The sequence below is a fragment of the Osmerus eperlanus genome, chromosome 9 (genome assembly GCF_963692335.1).
Source record: "Osmerus eperlanus chromosome 9, fOsmEpe2.1, whole genome shotgun sequence".
In the NCBI taxonomy this organism is placed as follows: domain Eukaryota; kingdom Metazoa; phylum Chordata; class Actinopteri; order Osmeriformes; family Osmeridae; genus Osmerus; species Osmerus eperlanus.
In genome coordinates, this window is record NC_085026.1 from 15849332 (window position 1) to 15874817 (window position 25486).

At 50.6% G+C, this 25486-nt stretch overlaps 1 protein-coding gene across 1 annotated transcript in view; it reads right to left on the minus strand.

Moving 5' to 3' along the window:
- Positions 1-25486, minus strand: part of syne2b (spectrin repeat containing, nuclear envelope 2b) — a 90531-nt gene that overhangs the window by 17897 nt on the left and 47148 nt on the right. Inside the window, exons 76-113 of the mRNA XM_062468860.1 lie at positions 24973-25110; positions 23552-23737; positions 22823-22942; positions 22503-22601; positions 20882-21358; positions 19823-20002; positions 17820-18059; positions 17348-17470; positions 17097-17218; positions 16872-16986; positions 16144-16428; positions 15832-16020; positions 15454-15555; positions 14135-14239; positions 13559-13759; positions 13280-13453; positions 12994-13125; positions 12259-12452; positions 11918-12056; positions 11593-11808; positions 11059-11205; positions 10502-10678; positions 10148-10297; positions 9831-9974; positions 9374-9544; positions 9157-9290; positions 8823-9027; positions 8474-8656; positions 8239-8352; positions 7986-8140; positions 7709-7856; positions 7518-7612; positions 7140-7371; positions 6598-6792; positions 4383-4508; positions 3573-3728; positions 1871-2029; positions 668-834 (exon numbers count right to left, since the gene is read on the minus strand). Of these exons, the coding sequence (XP_062324844.1) occupies positions 668-834; positions 1871-2029; positions 3573-3728; positions 4383-4508; positions 6598-6792; positions 7140-7371; positions 7518-7612; positions 7709-7856; positions 7986-8140; positions 8239-8352; positions 8474-8656; positions 8823-9027; positions 9157-9290; positions 9374-9544; positions 9831-9974; positions 10148-10297; positions 10502-10678; positions 11059-11205; positions 11593-11808; positions 11918-12056; positions 12259-12452; positions 12994-13125; positions 13280-13453; positions 13559-13759; positions 14135-14239; positions 15454-15555; positions 15832-16020; positions 16144-16428; positions 16872-16986; positions 17097-17218; positions 17348-17470; positions 17820-18059; positions 19823-20002; positions 20882-21358; positions 22503-22601; positions 22823-22942; positions 23552-23737; positions 24973-25110 (6395 nt within the window). The remainder of the gene's footprint in view (positions 1-667; positions 835-1870; positions 2030-3572; positions 3729-4382; positions 4509-6597; positions 6793-7139; positions 7372-7517; positions 7613-7708; positions 7857-7985; positions 8141-8238; positions 8353-8473; positions 8657-8822; positions 9028-9156; positions 9291-9373; positions 9545-9830; positions 9975-10147; positions 10298-10501; positions 10679-11058; positions 11206-11592; positions 11809-11917; positions 12057-12258; positions 12453-12993; positions 13126-13279; positions 13454-13558; positions 13760-14134; positions 14240-15453; positions 15556-15831; positions 16021-16143; positions 16429-16871; positions 16987-17096; positions 17219-17347; positions 17471-17819; positions 18060-19822; positions 20003-20881; positions 21359-22502; positions 22602-22822; positions 22943-23551; positions 23738-24972; positions 25111-25486) is intronic.

Here is a 25486-nt window from a genome sequence, read left to right on the forward strand (position 1 = left end):
GGTCTGAATTAGAATATGCCTCATGGACCTCTGCAGACAGTAGCTTTGTTTGCAGGGGCAACATCAGGCAGGATGACAACCATGCCAAAGCACTTTAAACTTAACAACCTCTCAGACTATTGCAAGGATATGTCTAATCCATGTCTGCAAACTTCTGTTACTCAACGTTTTAGTCTTGGTGACTCAGCGCAGGTAAAACAACCCTGTAGGTGATTAGCTTGTGTTTGGGCTCATCTCCAGACATAGTTTGCGACCAACCCCGCACTGACCCATCATACTGCATCGTGGCGTAATACACGAGAGGTAAGTCTGCATGGGTCTGTCATAGGTCCAGTGTTGGGCTGGGATTTGCTTTTATGGATTAATAGCTCTATCCCTGGCTCTCTGAGCCTCACTCAGCTATAATCTCCAGGCTGGGAACATTAGTAGCAGCAGATGTACCCGGTCAACCCCCAGAACCCACCTCGTCCAGGGGCTTCCCATTTCGATTGGAGCCTTCCACTCTGGCTGTGTTTAGCTAACCCATGGATGCCACCGCAAGGGTGCTGACACACGGTCGGTTGTAACAGTTGTGACCGATTGAACGACAACAAAATATTGGGGTGGCGCAATGGGGCTTTCAATGAGGGTTAGAAGAGGTCCGCGGATGGTGGAAGTGCTGCCGTACCTGGCCTCTATGTGGTCAAACAAGTGCTGCCAGCGATCGTTGACGTCCTTCAGCTTGTCGTTGATCTCCGTCTCCTTGGTCTTGTTGCTGGCGGTCATCAGCTGCTCCCCCAGCTGTTTCAGGTGGGTCTTGTTCTCGCTGAAGAGGTTGATCTCCTCCATGCAGTCCTGGTGATCGAGGTGGGAGAGAGGAGAGGGACAGAGGCAGGGGAGGGAGTGAACAGCGTGATGTCAGACATGGTGCTGAATGGTAAAAGCTTAACCCTTGTGTTATCTTCGGGTCATTCTGACCCATCAGTCATTGTGACCCACTATCGTATTGCGACAACTTTACCGCATACAAAAACAAAGTGAAGCATTTTATTTTAACCATTGGGCTGTCTCAGACCCCCCACATTGCAAAGGTTAAAATAAAATTATTTTTATTTGTTTTTGTATTGGGTAAAATTGGGTAAACACAACGATAATTCGTTATGAACCTTTGGGTCATGTGACCCGAAGGCAGCACAACACGGGCCTGTCACAGGCTGTTCATTCGGCATACCAGAGCCTTTTCCTCACCTCACCTCACACACGCACACACACACCCACACACGCATTCACACTCACAAACAAAAGGGTTTGCGCTCCACAAAACAGAACGACATGGGCCTGCTGAGACTGAAACAGCTGTTGTCCCGTTCCCAGACAGAGGAGTTCACCAGACACACCCCCTCCTTGTTTCTGCTAGTCAGAACATTGGACAGAAACCACAGTTCAGTCTGGAGCCTGGGCCACTTGTAGAGTACAGGTTTCCCTGTGTTTGCATGCCTACCTAGTTATTTTAAAACAGTTATTTTAAGCACAACCATCACAGGTGTGACTATCATGGCTATGTGACAAAATCCTGTCAACAAGACAATGATCTAATCAAGAATGATTTAAGTTCTCAGAAACTGGGCCAGGGCTAAGGCTGTAGACAGCACAAATCTAATCAAATGTAATAAGTAGTGAATTCACAATATTCCCCCTCCTCCCCCCAGTGTCATGCACAAAGCAACAAGAACTATACTAAACATATCGTATCTGATTTAAGGGGGTGAAACAAACTTCACTCTGCGTGTATCATCAAATCAAATTCCACTAGTACACTGTACATTTGGCGGATAAAGTGTTTCTGATGTTCCAGCTGGTCTGAGTGTGTGTGTTCTCCACGGGCTCCTACCTTCTTCAGCTTCTCCACCATCTCCTCGATGCTGAGGTCGGCGTTGTGGGCCACCTTGTTTTCCATCTGTGTCAGCCATTCGCAAAGCTCCTTGTTCTTTTCGTTGAAGATGATCCAGGCGTTGAGGCGGTCGGCAATCTCCTGTTTACGCAGCGACACCTGAGGGAACCGAGGTGATGAAAATAGTTCAAATACCGCAACTATTCCCTCCCAGGGATAGTTGTATTTGAACTGCGGTATTTGAACTCCCCCCGCCCCCCCCCCGCCCCCCCCCCCCCCACACACACACACACCCAGACACGCAGACATATACACACACAGACAGGGCTAGCAGCACTGGCTAGCTCTGATTTCACCCCTGTCCTCCGGGCGATGTTCCTGTCTGGTGGTTTCGTGGATGTTCCCTGGGAGGGAATTGCTAAACTTACTTCAATCATGCCTCAACAAAATCTAGTCTGCTCCTAAAACTCAGGGACTAGGGATGCAAATTTATTTTACTGATAACCGACGCTCGTTAACGATCGTTACCGAGATAGGCATAATGGTCGACCATTAGGCCTAACCTTTAACCGACAAGATAAAAAATGTAGCCTAGAATGGACTGTGACTCATAAAATAAAAAATAAAAAAACAATACAACAAATGTTTTCTACAGTTATTTTGCTGCTGCTCAACAATGAAAACGGAGAAGGCCTAGCAGCAAGTTGCTAGATTTGTCGCTAGATACGACTTTTGTCAATAGAGGTGAAAAATTAAATTAAATCTAGATCTAGCGACATTGTCGCTAAATTGACAACACTGTTTAACCGATAGTAGACGGTTAAACAGTGAGCAACCCTATCAGGGAGAGATGGTTTGTGAGTAAACTAAAACAAACACTTTACACCGGTCAATTACATCCTCAACCCTCCCCCCACCACCCAAAACACATGTAAATATAGGAGCCTAGCCTACATTTTTTATCTAGCCTATATATACTGTAGACAGAAACAGTTCCACCTCTATCTCTGAAAGTTAAGGCCCAATGTTACTGAACTCCACGAACATTTAATAAACTGAAATATCAGTGACTGCCTCAATTTTGTCAAAACTCTAGCTGGAGTTTTGCCCCTTCACACACTCAACTGAAAAAGTGAAAGCTATTACGATCTCCATGGCAACCCCAGTTCCCTGACGGCAGACTGATGTCCATTACAAAAGCCCTGCTTCCTGAAGGCCTGAACTAATTTTCTCCCAACACCATCTGTTCACACAACTACCCCACCACCTGCTATGAAACCCATACATAATATCACCAAACCAAGCTGATCAAATACCAACAGACACCATTTAAAGAATAGAAAAGTTTTTTAGCTACTTTTTGTTTCAACTTTTTTTCTACACTGACTCGCTGGATACATGACCTTGATCCACCAAAAACAAATCAGCTGACAGTCTGTTGCTCTCCCAAAACAAGTTCTGATTTAATATAGAAATTGAATTTCATCTTGTGCCAACTGGCTCTCTTTCTGTCTTCAGGCATCTGAGGTAACGGGAATGTCAAACTGCTGCAGCTGCTGTCCAATCACAGCCTAACAAACACAAAGCACACCCAAACAGACACACAGTTCCTCGGTTCCTCCTGCTGCCTGCAGCGACACTGATCTCTGATCCCTGAGCCGGGAGTTCCTCCAGCCCTGTTCCCAGACCCGCGGGGCCCTACCTTGAGGCACAGCTCGTCCCACTGGCAGTGCAGGTTCTCCACCTGCTCCTGGAGGAGTAGAACGTCGTCAGCGATGATGTACTGGGACAGGTCTGTCTTCATGGTGGCCAGCTCCGTCAGGCTCTCGGCCCAGTCGTCCAGGGACTCCTCGGCCTCCTGCATACCATAACACAGCACGGCAGCGGTCAGAGCCCCTCCTCTCACTCCAATCCTCTCAACTCTACTCTGCCCTTTCTCCATCTGCCCTGCCCCTCGCGCCCGTGTCCTCTCTCTTTCTCTCTCTGTCCCCGCCCCAGAAGAGGATTAAAGGCTGCAGCAAGCTGGCTCGGACCGGGGGAGGGAGGGGATTGGGGGAGGGGAGGGGAGGCAAATAGGGAGGAGATAAAGCCATGATGGAACAGGAAGGATGAGTTGAAAAGCCAAACCTGTTGGCTGTTTTGGCTGCGCTCTCGTGGGCTAACAGATATGGGATCTGTTTGAGATGTGCTTTAGAGTGACTGAAAGCTTGCTTGTTTGTCTCCAGCGGGGCCTTTTGTTCTGTTTATACGTTACAGTACTGCTCACACAAACTTGGATTTGCCTAACGCCACAAACAGTTAAATAGATGATTTAATGATAAATGAAAATGACTACAAGGATATTGTAGCTTAACCCTAACAGAGTAGGGACATAACAAAGTATTGGTTGTTTAATTGATACAGACCTTGTTGTGGCTGGTTTGCCTGTCCTGTGTGTGAGGAAAGCAATTTCAATGCAGTATGTTGTACTCGGGCAACAAGCAGTGAGGTGAGCAGGGAGTTGGTCTGTCACCTTGGTGAGTTGCTCTGCGCCTGGCATCTGGTCAAGATGTTCTGGGAGTGATTGGTTCAGTCTGGTCTTTATGTTCTTCAGCTCTTGAACGCTGTTGCCCAGTCTGGCCTCACAGCTCTCCCAGTTCTTAGAGAAAAAAAACGATCATAAAATAGATGCAGGAGAACATAAAATGACACAACGATTCTTTGGGAACTACACCCAAAAGAAAAGCAGAGAAAATATATCAAACTGAGCAAACACACAAAAAATTATTGACCTATTAAAACATCTCCATTAGCTGGAGTGATAAAGAGAGGAGACAAATGTTCCAACATAACGTAATCAGTCATGTAGATGAGTAGATTAAAACTTTCCCGGTAACGCCTCTTCTTTCCCTTGAATGTTATCAGAGCAGGGCCGTTCTGCTGAATAGGGGCTGTAGAGGAGAGGCCAGGTGGAGAGACCAGGGGGCAGGGAGAGACCAGGGGGCAGAGAGAGACCAGGGGGCAGGGAGAGACCAGGAGGCAGGGAGAGACCAGGGGGCAGAGAGAGAGACCAGGGGGCAGGGAGAGACCAGGGGGCAGGGAGAGACCAGGGGGCAGAGAGAGACCAGGGGGCAGGGAGAGACCAGGGGGCAGGGAGAGACCAGAGGGCAGGCAGAGACCAGGGGGCATGGAGAGAGACCAGGGGGCAGGGAGAGACCAGGGGGCAGGGAGAGACCAGGGGCCAGGTGGAGAGACCAGGGGGCAGGGAGAGACCAGGGGGCAGGCAGAGACCAGGGGGCAGGGAGAGACCAGGGGGCAGAGAGAGACCAGGGGGCAGGGAGAGACCAGGGGGCAGAGAGAGACCAGGGGGCAGGGAGAGACCAGGGGGCAGGGAGAGACCAGGGGGCAGGGAGAGACCAGGGGGCAGAGAGAGACCAGGGGGCAGGGAGAGACCAGGTGGAGAAGGGAGGAACGAGATCTGAGCACTAATTCCCAGACAGACTTACACTAAGCTGCCCAACCGAGCTCCACAGTCTCCCTTCATCCCTGCCTCTTCACCCTGCCTCTGCAAAACTGCACCCAGGCCCAATTTGTTATTGGCTCTGTAAAGCCCCTTAATGCACGTAGATGCCTTTGATCACATTAAAGTCTGGCTCAGACACCCTGAGAGACATCCAGTGTATTCTTCTGGAGGCTGGATGCCAGATCATTAGGGATGCTGGGTACACAGCATCTGCTGTTGGATGCAAACCCACACCAGATGGACTCTGCAGCATTCCGATGGAGAGAGAGTCGTGCGAGCTAACTGCCTTTGAGTCCTACATCCAGGAGAAACTAAGCTCTTAACCCCTCAGCCCACTTACAACCCTGTCAGAGAATAAGCCACAGGCAGCTGAAGGTAGGCTACCAGGTACTTGTTACTCACCTACTTACAGCACCTTTCAGTAAACTTCGGATGATGAAAGGGACCTGTCTTATTTCCTCAACCTCTATATTCACTCTCTAAACAGAGGCGCTGGGGTCTTTCCATTGTGTCTCAAATGAACCAGCAATTCACTCAGTGAACTTGCGGCTCTGTAAAGTGCCCAGGCTCGCCCCGCCCGAGGGCCGGGTCCCGGGGTGAGAGTGCTGGGAGGACGCGGGAGGTTTAGTGAAGGAAGGCTAAATGTGGGTCAGTGGGCTGAGCGCTGTGTTTAAGAGGAGGGGAGGGGAGGAGTGGGGAGGAAAGGGGAGGAGTGGGGAGAGGAGGAGGGAGGACAGATCCAGCAGGGGACTGAGGGAACAGTAGCATTTCCGAGGATCTGAAATGCTGCACTTTAGATACGGCAGAGCCTGTATGGAGTAGCCCAGCAGGACAGACCTCGCAGGTTAGAATGTGTCCATCACACATCCCAAACCTGACGGCTCTCCTGGCTAGTCATTAGCCCTCACCGCGAGAGACACAGGGCTGTGCACTCAGAGCGCTGCCCTTTTTACAAAACATATAAAGTTACTCTGTATTGATTACACAACTTCCTCTCAACCCTGATCCATGGCGTGATCGATTTAAGGGTTCGTGTTTCACACAGGATTAAATATCCAAGGGTAGCGCAAATATATGCAAAGATAAGTGTCTTTCAGTAAATGTATTTAGTAGGCACTTCTATCTGAACTTCAATTTGAACCTGCAATTTCTTGATCTGCAGTCAAGTGCTTAAACCACTAAGCTACACCCTACTCTATAAAACAAACAAACAAGTGGACCAAACCTGAACGATGGAGTCAGTGAGGTCCTTCCTCTTTCCCAGCATGCCTTGCAGGGCCTCCCAGTCCTCCTGCAGTGTGGCCAGCTCCGCCTGCAGCTGGCTCTGGGTGTCCTCGTCCCCCAGGGAGAACAGCTGTCGGCCCAGCTCCATGGTGTGGATGTAGCTGCACTGGTACCTCTGGAACAGCAGCTCAGTGTGCTGCTCAGAGACAAGGGGTCAGGGGGTCAAGGGGTAAGGGGGTCATGGAAACGTACTTATGAAGGGTAGGCTGTCGTGTTTACTGGCAGTTTCAAAGCAGTAAGTCTCAAATTCTCAAAGTCGTGTTGTTTCAGTTAAGACTCTAGTGTAGTTTTAACAGTAATCTTTTTCCCCTGACTGTCTGACTGACTGTCTGTCTGTCTGTCTGACTGTCTCTGTCTGACTGTCTGTCTGACTGTCTGTCTGTCTGTCTGTCTGTCTGTCTGTCTGACTGTCTGACTGTCTGTCTGACTGTCTCTGTCTGTCTGACTGTCTGTCTGTCTGTCTGTCTGTCTGCCTCCTCTCACCTTGATGTCCTCCAGTGAGCATCGCAGGTGCAGCACGCTGCAGTGGGCGGGGCCAGTGGGGCGGAGGAGGGTGTGGGCGTCGGCCAGGAAGCTCTGCAGCTTCTTCAGGTTGCGTCTGTAGAGGTGCCAGTGTTTGACCAGCCCCTCCACCAGGGCGCGCCGCTGGGCCGCCCGCTGCACCGCCCCCTGCCAGTGTCCCCTCAGCTGGGCCAGCCTCAGGATGAAGTCACTCCTGGGAACAGGAACGAGATCACACCAAACATGGGTGGGTGGGTACAGGATGGCGGCCTATGCCTAGTCAGGATGGAACAGTAACCATGGATTTGAGGAGGAGTGAGTGGCAGTCTTGAGTGAGCGTGAACCAGGATGGCTCCGTACCTGTCCTCCACCTCTCCTCTCTGAAGGAGACGGAGGGCCTCGTTGATGACAGAGTGCAGGATCTGGTGGCCGATAGACAGCTCCTCCTGGAACCTCTGGAACAGTCACAACGGGTCAGTGTGGGGGTTGGATGTGTGCGTGTGTGTCTGTGTGTGTAAGTGTGTGTGTGTTTGTATGTGTGTGTGTCTCACCTGATGAACGCGTAGCTGTTCTCTCAGGCCCGTGTAGGTGCTGGCCAGGTCCACAGCCAGACTGTCCTCCATAGTCTGGAGGAACAGCATCCAGCTCTCACACTTCTGCTCGAAACTCTGCTGCCTCAGCGCCTCCGTCTGCAACTCACTGACACACACACACGCATAGACACACACACACACACACATGCACATATGCACATACACACACACATCATTTTCCACCCTTTCCACAGAAACACACAAACCCCCTTCCTCCAGAGTCCAGGAGCCTCACCTGCAGGCCTCTACAGCGCGGCCGGAGGCCTGAGCCCAGCTCCTGTTGAGGCTCTGCAGCCTCTGAGAGGCGACCTCGCTCAGGGTCACCCTGAAGCTCAGCTCGTTCAGCACCTCCAGGTCAGGAGAGAGACCGGCCAGCTCCAACAGCTCACACTGGGGAACACCAGATCACAGCCTCTCTTTAAGACAACACTCACTCACGGACCCTCCATGCGTTCATACTGGGAGCGTCAGCTCGACTGGTGGCCTACCTTGGTGGTGTCTCCGTGTGGAGAGACGTGCTTCAGCCTCTCCTCCCACTCCTCCAGGTGTCTCTCCAGTGTCTCCAGAAGGCTGTCGAACTGCTGCCGCTCTTCTAGCTCCTCCTACAGCGCACACACGCCTGGTTACTCTCTGATCCCTCCCCCAGCACAGCTCACCAACAGGAGCCAAGATGATGCTAACGCTAAAGTCATGTCCTAAGCTGGGGAATGCGTTCTACAGTACCTGTAGGTGACCCAGCTTCCTAATCAGAGACTGGGTCAACTGTAAGACCCCACGGGTCAGCATACGGCTCTCTGATTGGATGAAGAGGGCGGCCGAGGGCTCCACTCGTCCACTGAGGACCTTAGAGGCCTCTAGCACCCCCTCTAGGTCATTCTGCAAACTGCCGGCACTCTCCTGCAGACTCTGGAGCAGACAAGCAGATGTACAGACAGGGTTTGACTGCAGAGGGTCTGAAAAGCCTCACTGATTCATGGCAAACGTTTTACTGTAAGTTAAGCTCATTGATAAGAGTACAAATCGGTATCGTGCACGGCTAACGAGACCGTGGTGTTCTCCCCAGCGCACTCACGTGCAGGGTGAGCATGCGGCTGGTGAGTCTCTCCGTGGTGTTGTCCTGCCCGGGTGGTCCTCCCAGCAGGGCGCCCAGCTCCTCCTGCAGGGTCTGCAGTCTCTGGGAGAAGGGCTCAGCGAGGCCGACGTACTCCCTCCACACCTCCAGGACGGCCTGGCTCTTCACCAGCTGGAACCCCAGCTCACGCTTCACCTGGGCCCACCTGGAAGAGCCAGGGGACGGCCAGAGTTCAGGCGACGCATGCTTGTGTGTTTGTGAGTTTGAGTGCGTATGTGTGTGTGTGTGCTAGTGTGTCTGTGTTTGTGTGTGTGAAGCGTATCGCTGAACCAACCTTGTTTTCTGTCTGTCCAGCAGCTCTGCGAGGAGGAGCGCAGCAGAAGGACTGACCCTCTCTCCGAGGGATGACAGAGTTTGGCTCAGAGCCTCCCAACCCGCGTCGCAGCCCTCGCTCTCCTCGTGGAGACGCTGAACACGGGAGCACATACAGAGGGACTCACCAAAACGTTAACAAAAAGCTGTGGAATGAGAGCATGCTGGGTGGTGACTACCTGCAGCCTGTGGTGGAGGGCTTGGTGGGCCTGGAGGGAGAGCTGGGGGCTGCCGTGGTACTGCAGGACCTGCTGGGTCTTCACTGTGCTCAGGACTGCAGCCTCCAGGCCGCTTTGCAGGCCAGCCCAGAGACCCTGCACCTGCTTCAGGTCCAGCCTCTCATCTGTGTTCTGGATCAAATCAGCAAATTTAAATTCAATCATATTTAAATTCCATCAAATTCTGTAGCCCTTTTTACAAGGAATGTCATAGAGGGTGTCACATACGCACATAGAACTGCACCTAAACCAACCTAAACCCTTAAGGATAAGACAAGTATTTAATATATACAAATATATAATATAAAGAAAGACAATGTGGTGGCTCCATAACCGGTTCAGTTGCTGTGGTTAGCAATTTAGCCAGCTTGTATATCAGTTAGTTAGCAAGAGCCTGCTACCTTTATCTGGAGAGTACCTGTTGGGTGAGGGCAGCACAGGCGCTGACCGCCCGGTCTGTCTGTGTGATGAAGTCACAGCTGCTGTCCTCGGTCTCTCCCAGGTGTTTGATCCTCAGCTCCTCAAGGGCAGCCGTCTTCACCCTGATCTTCTCCTCCAGCGCCTGGAATTAGCATCGGCACAGAGAGAGACTTTCCCTCTAATTCATCTGCTAATACTTTCTATTCCGCTTCTCATATGTGCTCGGTCAGATGCGTTCTCCATGCTGGCATGTTGTGAGACGAGGGTGGCGTGGGATCGGTTTGAATCGAGGTCATGTGTCTCTGCGTTCCTCACCTCAGACGCGTGGATGCGTGTCTCCACGTCAGAGAGACTGACAGGAGTCCGGGTCATGCTCTCCCTCTGAGCGGTCACCCAGCCGCACAGCTGCTGCAATGTGGCCTCTCTCTCTGCTCTGGTCCTCAGCACCCTCTCCACAGTCTGCGCCTGCTCAGGAGACAGCACAGGGACGTTCATACCCAAGCGGACAAACAACATACTTTTGCATATTCTACTTAAGCGTACTTAAATCTAATTTCAATGTATTCAACTGTATCGCTGTGGTACAGAAAGTACTTGATGGTTAGCATTTTATTAATTGTACCTAACTCAAAGAATTTCTATAATACAGAGGTTGGTTTAATTATGAACCTGCGAGTTCAGCGCTCCGTGGAGAGACAGCCAGCGATGGTTTAGGTGTCCCAGCTCCTCAGCAAACTGGGTCTGTTCACCTCGACCTCTCCGGCCCTCCAGCCTGGCCGTCTGCAACCCTGACTGGTTGACAAAGTCCACCGTGAGCTGACGGCCAGTCATGTCCACCTGACACTCCTGAGGGAAAGGGAGAGGCCATAGAGAGGGTGTCAGGTGGCTGAGCGGTTAGGGAATCGGGCTAGTAATCTGAAGGTTGCCAGTTCGATTCCCGGCCGTGTCAAATGATGTGTCCTTGGGCAAGGCACTTCACCCTACTTGCCTCGGGGGGAATGTCCCTGTACTTACTGTAAGTCGCTCTGGATAAGAGCGTCTGCTAAATGACTAAATGTCAATGTAGAGAGAAGGACAAAGAGATGGAGGGGGAGAGGGAGAGTGACAGGGAGGGGGAAGTAAAGGGAGGGGAGAAGTAGAGAGAGAGAGGGTGAGGGAGAGAGACTTCATAAACCACACGACCAAGGAGTACGCCATGTCTGGCGGCTGTAGCTGAGCCACAGTACCTTGCAGCTCCCCAGCACCCTAGTCAGGTCAGGGCTGGAGGTCTGGAGGAGGCTGTCCTGCTGCTCCTGTAGCCTGGCTTCAGCCTCTCCTACCCAGGCCAGCAGCTCTGCCACGGCCCCCTGGGGAGGGAGCACCCTCATCAGCCTCTACAGACACGAGGAGGAGAGGGGGAGAGGAGGAGAGGGGGAGAGGGGGAGAGGGGGAGAGGAGGAGAGGGGGAGAGGAGAAGGGGTGTGAAACAGAAAGATCACACCAATTAGAAAGTGAAGGCTCCATCCATTTTTGTGAAGGCTGAACATGGGGGGTTTAATACTGGTAATGGGTGCTAAGAAACGTGTGTGCGTGTGACTGCATCTGTGGTCCTTGTGTGTGTGAGGAACTGACAGAACTGAATATGTACATGTTATTCTTTTCATTGAATCCTGCTATTTTAGCAGATGGACAGTGAGCACATACGGCACAGATATCGACACTGGATACGTTCTGGGTTCTATGTTCTAGTTCTCATTCTGCGGAACACGAAGTGCACACACCTGGTGCAGTGTGTGTTGGACCATGGGCACATCCGACACGATGACTGCCCAGTCCAGCTCTATCTGTCTGAGCTGGGTGTGTACGGGGCTGGGCTCTGGGGCTGGAGTCTGGCTCTCTGCCTCTCTTTCTGCCTCCATCAGCTGCTCTAGCTGAGCCCCAGTGGTGATCACAGAGCCCTTCAGATCGGACCTGGCCTCCAGCTCTCTCCTGAAGTCCTGAAACAAGACGACGAACGGGAGAGATTTCAATTAAGACCCTCTGGACTAACTGATGTTGAATTCAGTCAAAATTCAGTTAAAACGGTCAAAACGACTGGCAAGATACCAAGAACTGTTGGTAGTGACGGCTATCCTCAGTTAGATCTGGCTCCTGATTGGCTGTGAAAGGGAGCTGGCTCCACCCCCTCAACGCCTCCCTCGCTCCGTCCATCCAGCCGGTCAGCACGGCGGCGTCACGTGAAAACCTGCCGGACATCACAATAACCACTGTTACAAAGACGGGTGATGAACGTTAAGCTGTCAGGCAGCTCTGCCCGCCTGCAGTACCTGCTCCACAGCTTCCTGTGCCTGCAGTACCTGCTCCACAGCTTCCTGTGCCTGCAGTACCTGCTCCACAGCTTCCTGTGCCTGCAGTACCTGCTCCACAGCTTCCTGTGCCTGCAGTACCTGCTCCACAGCTTCCTGTGCTTGTCTGTGCTGAGCAGGCTCCGCTCCAGTCTCCTCTCCAATGCTGTCCAGCGGGACCCCTGCTGGCGCCAGGACGCACCCACGCCCCTGCAGCCCGCCACCTGCAGCCGACCTCCCAGCTCCCCCAGACGCCCCAGGCGACAACTGGTCCCCTCCAGAACTCCTTTCATTTCCTGCGACACATGGAGAGTCATTATCAGCCTCTTCCCCACACGGGAGGACAGAACCATGGAAGAAGAATCCCATCTCTCCCATGGTCCCCTCCTCTCAGCCTCTCTGGACAAAGCTGTGAATGAAGAACACTAGAAAAGGGAGAGAGGGAGTTTGTGTGTGTGAGAGAGAGACAGAGAGAGAGAGAGAGAGAGAGAGAGAGAGAGAGAGAGAGAGAGAGAGAGAGAGAGAGAGAGAGAGAGAGAGAGAGAGAGAGAGAGAGAGAGAGAGAACCATCGATGATAGTAGGCAGTGGGAGCAGGTGGAGAATGAACTGCTCTTTCTCTCTCTCGATGGATGAACTCACATTAAGAGCAAAACGCATCCACAGCACTCACAAATAACTCTTTGTACATTTAAGTGGTTAAGTGGGGTCATTAGACTGACAAACAGAAGGACACAGCATGCAGTGTTCAGCCAACACAGAGATGTATTAGGCCTGGGAAGAGGAGTTTCTGATCAATCGTTTAATTCTGTTTGCAAGAAAATGCTGAGGACAAATACCTGGTAGACAGAAAGTTTCCAGCAGCTCTGTTTTTCCAAGTCCTCCTCCAGGTGCACTTTGGGAAAAGTAGTTTCCATGTCTTTAAATGAGGTGTCCAGCCAGGCACTGTCTTCCTCCCACTGCATCCACATCTAGGACCAAACACAAAACTACCCTTCAGCATCACAGAACGCTGAGCTGTATCGTATATAGCGGCACCTAGATACAATGAGTAAGACATGCAGTCACACTGAGCAAAGCCATGTGGTCTATACAGAACTGTATTCTAGTGAAGGCATGGGTTACCTGGAGGGTTGTCTGTGCCTGAATGCCTCTCTCCAGGGCCTGCTGCTGCACTCTGGCCACTTCCTCCTGTAGTCCTGCCAGCTCTCCCTCCAACCCCTGGGGGGCGCTGGCCGGGAGCCTCTGGGAGAGATACTGCAGGGTCCTTAGGTGGATCCCCAGGAACTGGAAGAACTTCTGCCAACCACAGACAGATACAGTCAGGAAGGCAAAAACAGACACAAGAAACACTGGTTGCTGTGACGATGATTTGTCCAAAATGACCAGGGTGTTTTTTCTGACCGTGTGGGTGTCGAGAAAGCTCTGTAGCTCCGCCGTAGAGCGTGGCTCCAGACCAGGCTGCCGCGCGAGCCGCTCTGAGCCCAGAGAGAGCAGCTCTCTCAGGCTGAGGAGCAGCCTCTCTCGCTGCCTCTGGAGCTCCGCGCTGGTCCTCTGCTCCTGGCACCTGCTGCCCACGCGCCCCATCATGCTTTCCAGCGCACCCTGAGGGACGAGGCCTCGGCGTCAGCGCCGCTCACACATCCCTCATAACTACACCAGCGTTTGTCTATTATCTGCAGTTCTATAGATGATTGGGTTGTTGAGAACTTGGGGGTCAGGTGGCTGAGCGGTTAGGGAATCGGGCAACCAATCAGAAGGTTGCCGGTTCGATTCACGGCCTTGCGAAATGACGTTGTGTCCTTGGGCAAGGCACTTCACCCTACTTGCCTCGGGGGGAATGTCCCTGTACTTACTGTAAGTCGCTCTGGATAAGAGCGTCTGCTAAATGACTAAATGTAAAATGTAACTTCTCCGTGGTGGAAGGAGGGTCCTTGAAGTGACAGTGAAAACCTAAGAGGAGGAGGTTAGATGCTGTACCTCCAGTTTGGTGGCCTCCTGCAGGAGGGTGGGGGGCAGGCCCTGGCTGTCAGCAGTCAGGGAGGACACCTGGCGGGCCTGCTCCTGGAGGTCCTGCTCCAACGCCTGGGGAGAGAGACACACACACCTGGATGAACACACACCTGGATGAACACACACCTGGATGAACACACACCTGGATGAACACACACACTTCTACACACACACCTGGATGAACACACACGCTTCTACACACACACCTGGATGAACACACACACTTCTACACACACACCTGGATGAACACACACACCTGGATGAACACACACACTTCCACACACACACCTGGATGAACACACACACTTCTACACACACACCTGGATGAACACACACACTTCTACACACACACCTGGATGAACACACACCTGGATGAACACACACCTGGATGAACACACACCTGGATGAACACACACACTTCTACACACACACACACTTCTACACACACACCTGGATGAACACACACACTTCTACACACACACCTGGATGAACATACACACTTCCACACACACACCTGGATGAACACACACACTTCTACACACACACCTGGATGAACACACACACTTCTACACACACACCTGGATGAACACACACCTGGATGAACACACACCTGGATGAACACACACACTTCTACACACACACCTGGATGAACACACACGCTTCTACACACACACCTGGATGAACACACACACTTCTACACACACACCTGGATGAACACACACACCTGGATGAACACACACACTTCCACACACACACCTGGATGAACACACACACTTCTACACACACACCTGGATGAACACACACACTTCTACACACACACCTGGATGAACACACACACTTCCACACACCTCTTGATGAACACACACACTTCCACACACACCTGGATGAACACACACACTTCCACACACACCTGGATGAACACACACACTTCCACACACACCTGGATGAACACACACACTTCCACACACCTCTTGATGAACACACACACTTCCTGGCCACACACTAAAATCTCACTGGTTAACCCACGTTAAATGTACAGTCTCATTTGTTAAATTTTGCGACACTAAGTTTTAAAAATATATTTTTGCACACAATCCCTGGTCACACTTCCTTTCTCTTTTTAGGCCATAGTTTGTTCAGATGAAATATCAGGTCTGGAGAAAGGATTCTGAAGTTAGCAGATTATCAAGGATACAGTATATCATGGACTGCACTTGACTGTGCTCTTGTAGAATGCTCGCTACTACACGTGACCATCAAAGATGAGGTGGCTGCTGTTACCATACCTGTAACTGCAGGCTAGTGTCTTGGGTGGTAACTTCGTTAGTCATTTGGTCAATGGCCACCTTGTTAGAAAAGAGGGCTGCATGCAAGCCTTTCAACTCTCTCTGTTGAGTTAGACAAACACAGAATTCACTTCATTATTGAGTATGCGAAAACGTCAGTAATACAAAGGGCCGTTTGTTATTTAATAACATGAAACACGTTTAAACTGTCATTCATTTACAGACGTACCAAACAGTCTAGAAGTCACCGAGGGATCTGGTGACAATATCTGAACTTGACTCATTGATAGGCACAAATATGACATAAAATACTGACTTGGCCGAGACACATAATGAGTCAAAATAAGTCTCCTTTATAAATAACGTAGTGGACCTGACCTGGTGCTGGTGCATCTGTTCCTGCTGGGTCTGCAGCTGTTTCTCTCTGCTGGCCAGGCCGATCTGGACCACAGGCAGGAGCATGCCCAGCTGACCCACACACGGCTGACCCAAGCCCAGAACGCCGGTGACCTCTGACCCATGAGAGCCCAGCTCGCTGGCCAGCATGTCCAACTCTGCAGCAAGACTCTGCTCAACGACAAACACAACCCCGGACAGTTGTACACAGCTGGGCTGAATCTATGTCGACGTACACACAGAATCGGTTTGTGATGGCGTTGGCCTGTGTTGACTGTGCAGGTGGGGGGGTACCGTGAGCAGCTGGCGTTGTGTGTCCTCACAGGCAGGTCCAGGGGGTGACTGCAGCAGGGTGTTGAGAGAGGAGAGGGTCAGGGCGACCCCATACAGCACATCAAACAGACCCTCGTCCAGTCTCTGCAGGTGCTCTTCCAGGGGCACCTCCTCAGTCGGGGCTTCCTTGGCCGTGCGTCCCAGCTCTCTCAGACGGTGGATGTGTGTGTGCAGGTCCTCCAGGGTGTGGCTGCCCACCACCACCCCTCCAGCTGCCTCTCCCCAGCCCACAGCTGCCTCTGGCCCCTGCAGACACCACAACTCCCCGTCAGGACCCGCCACATGAAGCTACACTACATTTCATAGGATAGATAGGGAGTCAGGTGGCTGAGCGGTTAGAGAATCAGGCTAGTAATCAGAAGGTCGCCGGTTTGATTCCCGGCTGTGCCTAATGACATTGTGTCCTTAGGCAAGGCACTTCACCCTACTTGCCTCGGGGGAATGTCCCTGTACTTACTGTATGTAAGTCGCTCTGGATAAGAGCGTCTGCTAAATTACTAAATGTAAATGTAGAAATCTATACTTTATGAATGAGGTAAAAATCGCTTTACTGTGCCTATGGGGTAAAAAAATTACACTTTACAAATTGAGAGAAATTCTACACTTTAACTAAAAGGTAAAAATCTACAATTTACCTATAGGGTAAACATCTGACACTTTACAAAACAGGTGAAAATGTTGTCTCTCACCTGAGCGGAGCTTAGCAGGGTGGTCTCCTCCAGCGCCAGCAGCTGGGACTGAAGGTGTGACCACTTCCTCTGACCCGCTGCCCCGCCCTCCGCTTCCGGCCCAGCCAACACACACCTGCAGGAGTGGACATGAGCGACCGCGTCAGGAACCATCACAACATGTATTCTTCATACAGTGTGCGCTTAAAGGCTTGATGTGTCTGCTGTGCTGGGTGTGGCTGTTACCGTGGGGATGGCTGGGTCTGATCCTCCTGGCCCTGGTCTTGGCTGAGGAGACGTGACCTGCTCCCCTGCTGTGCGATGGCCTTGGTCAGGCCTCTCTGCTCACTAAGCTCCTGCTCCAGCTCCTACCGCACACGGGTCAGAGACAACAGGATCAAACACTCGATGAGAGCGCAACTCATCTGGATGTGATCGGTAGAGGAACTGGAATCTTTGCTCCGTGTTTCTGATCTAATGCAGGACAGCTGCGGTACCTGCTGCTGCTGCAGGCTGCTCTGGCGGATGAGTTTGCTCTTGGATGAGGAGAGCATCTCCTGGACGCTGGCACTGCGCCTCAGCTCAGCCTTCGGGGGGCGCTCTCTAAGTGCTGAGGCCTGCTGGGAAAAGAGTTTTGACAACATTTCATAGAATGCAAAAGTTGGCAAAAAAAAATCAAAATAATGCAAATAAACAAACGTGAGATGAGACTATCTGCCTTACTGGCAACAAATGACTGATTCAGCATCTTCGTGTGTGTGTGTGTGTGTCAGGTGGGAGAGCGGTGAGGGAATCGGGCTAGTAATCCGAAGGTTGCCAGTTCGATTCCCGGTCATGCCAACTGACGTTGTGTCCTTGGGCAAGGCACTTCACCCTACTTGCCTCGGGGGAATGTCCCTGTACTTACTGTAAGTCGCTCTGGATAAGAGCGTCTGCTAAATGACTAAATGTAAATGTGTGTGTGTGTACCTGTTTGTGTGGGAGTGTGTGTGAGTGCTCTTCGTTCTGCCTCTCCTGCAGCAGGAGCTGGAAGGTGACCAGGCTGGTCTTCAGCAGCTCCAGCTTGGAGGAGAGCACCTCCTCCTCCTCCGCCTCCTGCTGTTGAGTCTCTACTGACCCCCCCTCCACCTCTCCTTCCCCCCTCGCCTGTGGCTGCAGGCCCAGTGCTGACAGGACCGCAACCTTCTGCTCAATTTCCAGAAACATCTCCTACACACACAAGAACACACACACAAGAAACACACAGCCACAGAAAATAAGACTGATTGATAAAGCAGAAAATGGGTCTGACTTTGAGATAACCACCCCTCGTATCTGAGGAAGGGCTAATGCGATTCAGAACACAAAGTGCGTGCGAGATCAGGGAGCAGAATGATATTCACACATGCTAATCAACCTAGAATGAGATTCAGAATGAAGAACCAGAAGAGTCTCCTGGGATGATTACTCGCCCGATTACTTCGCCTGTGTTTACTCTACAACCCGTGTTTTAGAACCCTCCCTTATGACGAGGCAGCCTCATATTTCCTATATCTTCAGTAGGTGAGTCACAATGCAGAGAACATCATGCAGAGTCTGGTGAAGAGACAGTTGTACTCTCTCCCTCCTGAGTCGTACTCCCAGGCCTGGGTACACATCAGATGTGAGTCAATAATAGGCGTTGACTAAAGCCAGAGGTTCAACTGGTCCGATCCAATCAATCGCCTTGTTTTTGTTTGCTCACAAAGCCTTCATTCAAATGTGCCTGGCTATAGGGCTGTGCATAACCCTTTCAATGTTTAATGGAGGGATCTGGTTACAGTACACGCCCAGGGTCAACAGGGCACGCAGGCAGATCATCCTAGATTGATGAAACGATGACAGTGATGTGTTAGTCTCTGCATGGACACGGACGCAGTGCTCAGTCTTTCTGTTCTGAAACTAGTAACGACACAGAACATTTCAACGTGCTAATTTCCCACCGTGAGTGTTCCTTTTAGTGTTTATACAGGCTCAGGACTCTATGGACCCATATCAACACTACTGGTGGTAAAGCAACACTTGGAAAATGTGCTGTGTGTGTGTGTTCATCAATAGTGATATGAAACAGCACCGGGGTGCTGCTGTGTTACTTGTGGTAAAATGAGGCAAAGATGTATTCAACTAGTAATCGCTCATATCAGAAGAGATAATCACGTCGTCCTTATCAGTACGACGGCCTTTATTAGAGGCTGTCTGAGACTGTGCACGCGGTCTTTGTTACTTGGCCGGCAGCTGCGTCGTAAACTCCTCCCTCAAGGCAAATACCAGAACAACACATTAGCCCCCTCTGAATGTTTGTTCAACCTTGTCTGTTCTGAAAGTACTCTGTCTGCCAGGGAGACAGCTTCATTCACTCAGCCCAGCTGCCTGTTGGACTGAATCCGAATTTCTCCCCCTCCGCAGACACACTGTACGCAGAGCAGTCGTAAAACAGCGTACAAACTTAACTCATGGAGAGCGGCCCAGGAACGCTTTGAACTAAGGACAATCAAGAGCAGTAAAACAAACCACTGGAAGGGAGGAAAGTGAAACCTTGGTGCTGAAGCTCATGCCAGACTCTGAATCAATAGAACAGAGTCGTAACTCTAATGGTTTTTCCTTGTTTTATTCCGTTTGCATGTGAACTCAGATTAGAGAGTCAACAGCGGAATACCTGTAGCTAAGCCAACAGCTGCATGGAAGAAATATGTCATACCTGAGGCTCTGACAGAGGGTACGCAGACATAATTTCTGTATTACTAATTAAGCAATAACTAATTATTATTATACTGGATAATTGTTACTTTTGTATGTGTTCACGTAGTAATAGTAATAGCACACACACACACACAGACACAAATGTTCCTTAACTATCAGAGGTGACAGGGTAAAGTCCCACAGAACACACACTCACATCTGTTGACACTTCCCAGAGTTGAACTTTGACCTCCTCGTCCGTTGAGCTTAATTACCTGACATGTGAGGAGCTGCTGCTCCACGCTGACCTGCATGCTGCCGGTGCCGCGTGTTTGTCCCAGGTCGTGTCTGGCTCTCTCCAGCCAGTCCTCCAGTTGTGTGGCCCGCTCACGACAGGCATGGAGCAGCACAAGAGAGGGAGAAGGCCCTGCCAGGGCCTGGATATCCCCCGGGGCCTGGAGCACACACACACACCCTGCTGAGCTTGACGCTTCCTACCAGCACAGACAGAGGCAGGCAGAGGAGGGGAGGACGAGCGTGACAGCTTCAGGTGACAGCTCAGCACGCGCTCTGTCACTCGCCAGGTGTCTCTGAGCCAACCTGGGGATGATGCAACCTGAAAAGCTACCTTCCTTAACCCCCCCCAGCCGTTCTATCACTCTTTTACTTTGTCTCTCTCTCTCTGCCACATACTGTACTCTGACGGTATTCACTAGGTTTTTTTTCTCGTTCCGCCATAGTGCCCCACCCACCTGTGGCTAAACCACTTCCTGGAGCGGTGGCTGGAGGGTAGTCTGACTGAGGAACAGGCAGCTCCAGTGACTCATTATGCACAGCGAGGCCACAGAGGCAGGGCCGAGACACAGGGGGAGGGGCTACAGCCTCTATGAGCTGACAAGGCAGTAAACACAACACCATCTCACACATCTTGTGTTTGCTCTGAGTGCATTTGACTTCTCGTTGTATTTGAGTATACTTACAGGACGGGTAAAAAGAAATATTCCAAAGTCACAGTATCACAGTGTTGAAACAGAGGTGTTGTAAAACCATTAAACAGGTAAAGGTATGAGTCCCACACATCACACACTACTCCTGCACATCGGTGAGCAAACACTGTTAAAACATCACATTAGTCAATCTCAGTTTACCCCAAGTCACAATCAATGATGTTGAATTAATGCAAATTCGTAAAAAAAGGGTCATTAAGTGTACCACACACCTCTGCAAGCTTCTGAACCACCCTGCTAGCTATGGTTAGAGGGGGTTAGGACTGTGTAGTGCTGGGGATCTGGTCGTGGGTATTTGTGCTGGCACTCGCAAGTGGCTGTGCTTACCAGGGCTGCTGTTGGGGGCACGCCCTCTGGGTCCTTCTGGCTGGCCCTGAGAGAGCCTTGAGGGGTGGGGTGGGGTGGGGGCTCTCGGGGGGCTGCTAGGGGGGCGGGGGCTCCTGCGGTCTGCAGGGGCGCTTTGTCAGTCGGATCAGAGGGGGTGCGTGTCTGTGCAGTGACTGAGGCGGACGTCATCTCCAGTGGCTGGGAGTGCGTCACGGGCCGCCCAGGCGGAGAGGCCCGTTTGCTGGGTGTGGACTTGGTGGGTGTCTCCTCCACTGGGGCTGCCAGAGGCTCTTCAGAGGGCTGAACTTGGGCTGACTCAGGTGACCTGGGCCCACTGTCTGTACATGCTATATCAGTGGGAGTCACAGCGGGGGAGCCCTTGGCGAGAGTGTGTGTTGTGTGTGTGTCTACGGTGTGTGTAAAGTGGGTCTTCAGCCCCGCAGGGGGCCTGTCACCCCCCCTCTGTCCCATGTGCTCCTGACACAGAAAGAGAGAGACGGAGGGAGTGGATCATTTTCGTGGATTTATTTATATTTTCGTTTTGATTTGACCACACAAGGAGTGGCTGTATCGGTTCACATGAAGGAAAGAGAAAGAGGATATCTACTGTACATGCATGGATACCTATTAAGACTAATACTAGATCACTAGAGTATGTTAAAATGAATGTGTCAGTCAGTGCATTTTCATGGCCAACAATCATCTTGGTAGGATTGACTTGACTCATCCTCTCTCATATTCTGTGCCTAAGGTTCGTTATTGGAAGTATGAACTCCTAACGTGAAGAAGAGGGGTCTTCTCCTCTCCACCCTGCGTCCAGGAAGTGACAGAGGGGCATTATGTAAACATCATCCTACGCATTTAGCTCGTAACTTCTGCAACTTCTGACAAACAATGCACAGATATGCGAGCAAGCACACACAGCGAGTAACAAGGCAGCTCATCGCTACAAAGCTTTGGCAGAGAAACTCTGAGAATCAAATGGAGGGGTCGATGACCAAAGGTTGAACATACAGTACAATATACATTATAAAACATACCTAATGTGATTATTAAAATACGAGTAAGTGGAAAGTCTAAATCATAATCAATATCTATATATATCAAAAGATCTCCTAAACCCACTATAGAGACCCATGCAAAACCATACCGTTGGATTGTATGTTTATTCATTTTAAAAACACCACTCTCACATACAGCTGACAGTCATCAAATTCATGTCTTTCTCCTGTGAGGGAGGTTCCTGTAAACTGCACCAACACTTGCTTTGTCAGTTCTCACTCCCCAGAGTCAAACCACATACACATCACAGCCTGCTAGCTCTCAGTTAGCACACATGCTAACAAAACCAGCTCCGTTTCCCATCATCATGTAAACACAGAAAAAACAATCAAGATCAAAGAAATCAAGATCAAATGTCCAATGTAAACAGAATGTTAATATTTAGTTGGTTACTACAGCCTGTCTGCAGCACAGTATCTACATCTGGTAGACCTCTGCCATGTAAATGCACTGAAGGTAGAAAGAAAGTTCTAGAAGTTGTTCTAGTCTAAGACACGACACACTTCTGCTGAGGCGTGGAGGGGGGGGTGGAGAGGTTTACAGACGAGGGGGTGTTTACCATGCTTGAGGGCAAAGACTGGGTTCTGACCGTGCCCAACGGCTTTGATAAAGCTCCATGGCCGCTCGCTTCAGAGATCGGAGAGAAGCCTGCTGCGTCCTGAAGAGACATGAGGAGGGTTAGAATGTGCCAGAACCGCCACACAGATACACAGCATCCCACTGTGAACCGTCCACGGATTTGAAAAAAAAAAAAAAAACACACTTTGACTCATTTTCTGCAAAAGTATACCACATACGTCCATGTTCTCTATGGGTTTTTGTTACGTTAAAAGGATTTAGTGTACGTTAGGTGTCATGGTGTGACTGACTGCAGGTTACCTTTGCGTCCTGTCCGGTTTGAGGTTCAGTCGGTTGAGTATCGGGCAGGTTTGGTTGCTGCAGAGTTCCGGATGCTTCTCCAGCTCCAGCCGGCTCCTCCCCCGACACCACCTCAAGCACCTGAGCATAGCAACAACACACATCTGTAACCATGACGACGATGATGATGATGATGGAGGATTTATGGCATACATGTACACAGTATTGTGCGAAAGTCTTAGGCACACAAGATTAAAGTTGTTTTTAATACGATTTTTTTCTATTCAGAATTTTTTTATTGTATTTTACCGTCATATTAATTGTTGAGGAATCTTTGGTTTAATCTTTTCATTTGGATGTAATTTTGGATTTTTCGTCAATTTTTAATTTGTGCCTAAGACTTTTGCACAGTACTTTACCAGTGAAAAAGCACTTGTCTTTATCTGCAACTGCAGGCTTACTCAGAACATTGCTCCACATTGCCCCCTAGAGGAACGTAAAATAAGTAATCGATGTGAAAACAAGAAAAGAGATTGAGAAGGCAAAACAGAGAAAGAAGATTCCTGAGTAAGATTTTTTTTTTTGGGGGGGGGGGGGAGGGGAGGACAGGAAGCCAAGAATCTGAGAAAGAGGAAGGGAAGGCTAAGCTGGTGACACTGTTTCCCAGGCAGGCAGCCAAGGGCAGAGTGACCCTGTGGTCAGAGTGCAGGAGGCAGGCCAGGCCAGCTTGGCTGCAGGCTTTTTCTTTACCTCTGGATCGCTGCCCAGGAATGTCTCCCACAGCCACCATAAAATGCCTCCTCCTTCCTCCTCCTCCTTCTCCTCATCCTCCTCATCCTCCTCCTCATCCTCATCCTCCTCCTCATCCTCCTCCTCCTCATTCTTCTCCTCCTCATTCTTCGTCTCGCCAGCCTGAGGAACACTCAGGGGGGTCTGCTGTACACAGTCAACACACACACACACATGCATACATGCTGAAACACCAAAACACATGCATGTTTCCAAGAACAAAAACCCAAAACACACTTCAAAACACAAGAGAGAAGCACTACAACGATCCTTCTATGCGTGGTGCACGCGGGCATGCGAGTTACACTGGGAACAATGGACAAAGGAAAAGTAAAAATAAATAAAATAAAAAATGATTCCTGGCAGGAGAGTTTACTCACACACAGTAGGGCACTCACAGCAGCTGCGTTACTGAAGTTGTGTGTGATGGATGGGCGTCCGAGGCAGGGTTAATGTGTCATCCCAGTTCTCTCTCTCCTCCTCCCAGATCGATTAACTTCTATCAACACTTCTGAGCTGTCCTAAACCCTCTCCCTTCTGGTTATAGATTAGTTATATTACGTATAACTCTATACCTTCAAACCCTTCCTACAGTATCTCCTGTCATGAAAATGTTTTGATTTATGACTCAATCACATTGGTCATCAGATTACATTTCTATATTACTAGTAAACTAAACACTATAAAATATGTTATTTTATTATCATCTTTTCATAAATTATTATAAAAAATAGATATATTTTTCCCATTCACCACCCCTCTCATATAAACCCCCTCCCACTACCTGCTACAACTTGTACTACTTCTTGGTTACTTTGTTTTTCCTTGAATGTGCCGCCACGTTGCCGCTATAAAAGAGCGCAGACATTTTCTAGAAAAGAGAGAGGAATGGTACAAGCAGGGTTATGAGGAGCATGCACTGGCGCTCTATAGGAAGAGACAACAGGCAGGACTGACAGCAATGGTACATCTCAATGCCTTCTGACCAGGCCAATGGACTAGCACACTTGAAAATGGTTGGTAGAAACCTAATGGAAACTGAAGGCATTTAAAATGAACCATGAAAGGCCAATAACATGCTCAGGACTACTGTTTGCAAACTACAAATGTTCACTAAGGCCAGTCCAGCCCTTGATCAGTCTCACTGCTGTCCACTGTGAGGAAACAGGCTACACCTCACAACAGGGAGCATAGAGACAGGTCAAAGGTAAGACAAGTGGTATGTGAGTGGGGGGGGGGAGTTTGAGTGAGTGAGGGTCACGCTCATGTGCCAAATTAGACAGCGTAACGGCTGTGGTTGTGCATGATGATACGCTACAAGCTGGTCAGCGCACTAGCTACTGGAGCGTAAGACGTGGGCGGCGGTGAGAGTCTCGTCTCACCCTGCTCAGATCTTCTCCCCATCCCCGTCTCTGCTCAGGAGAGGAAGCCTCCACGGTCAACAGAGCGGCTCCGCGCTTCTTCAACGCATCTTCTTCCACGTGTACGATCTGGATGCTCCCCTGTTCTGTGCCGTTCTCCTGGAAAACACGCGGGTCAGGCTCATGCTAGTAAAGGGAAGGCCCGTGTGGTGAGGTGTTTCTGGGGCTGGCTAGTGAAGGGAAGGCCCATGTGGTGAGGTGTTTCTGGGCCTGGCTAGTGAAGGGAAGGCCTAGTGGGGAGGTGTTTCTGGGCCTGGCTAGTAAAGGGAAGGCCCGTGTTGTGAGGTGTTTCTGGGGCTGGCTAGTGAAGGGAAGGCCCGTGTGGTGAGGTGTTTCTGGGGCTGGCTAGTGAAGGGAAGGCCCGTGTGGTGAGGTGTTTCTGGGGCTGGCTAGTGAAGGGAAGGCTCGTGTGGTGAGGTGTTTCTGGGGCTGCCTAGTAAAGGGAAGGCCCGTGTGGTGAGGTGTTTCTGAGGCT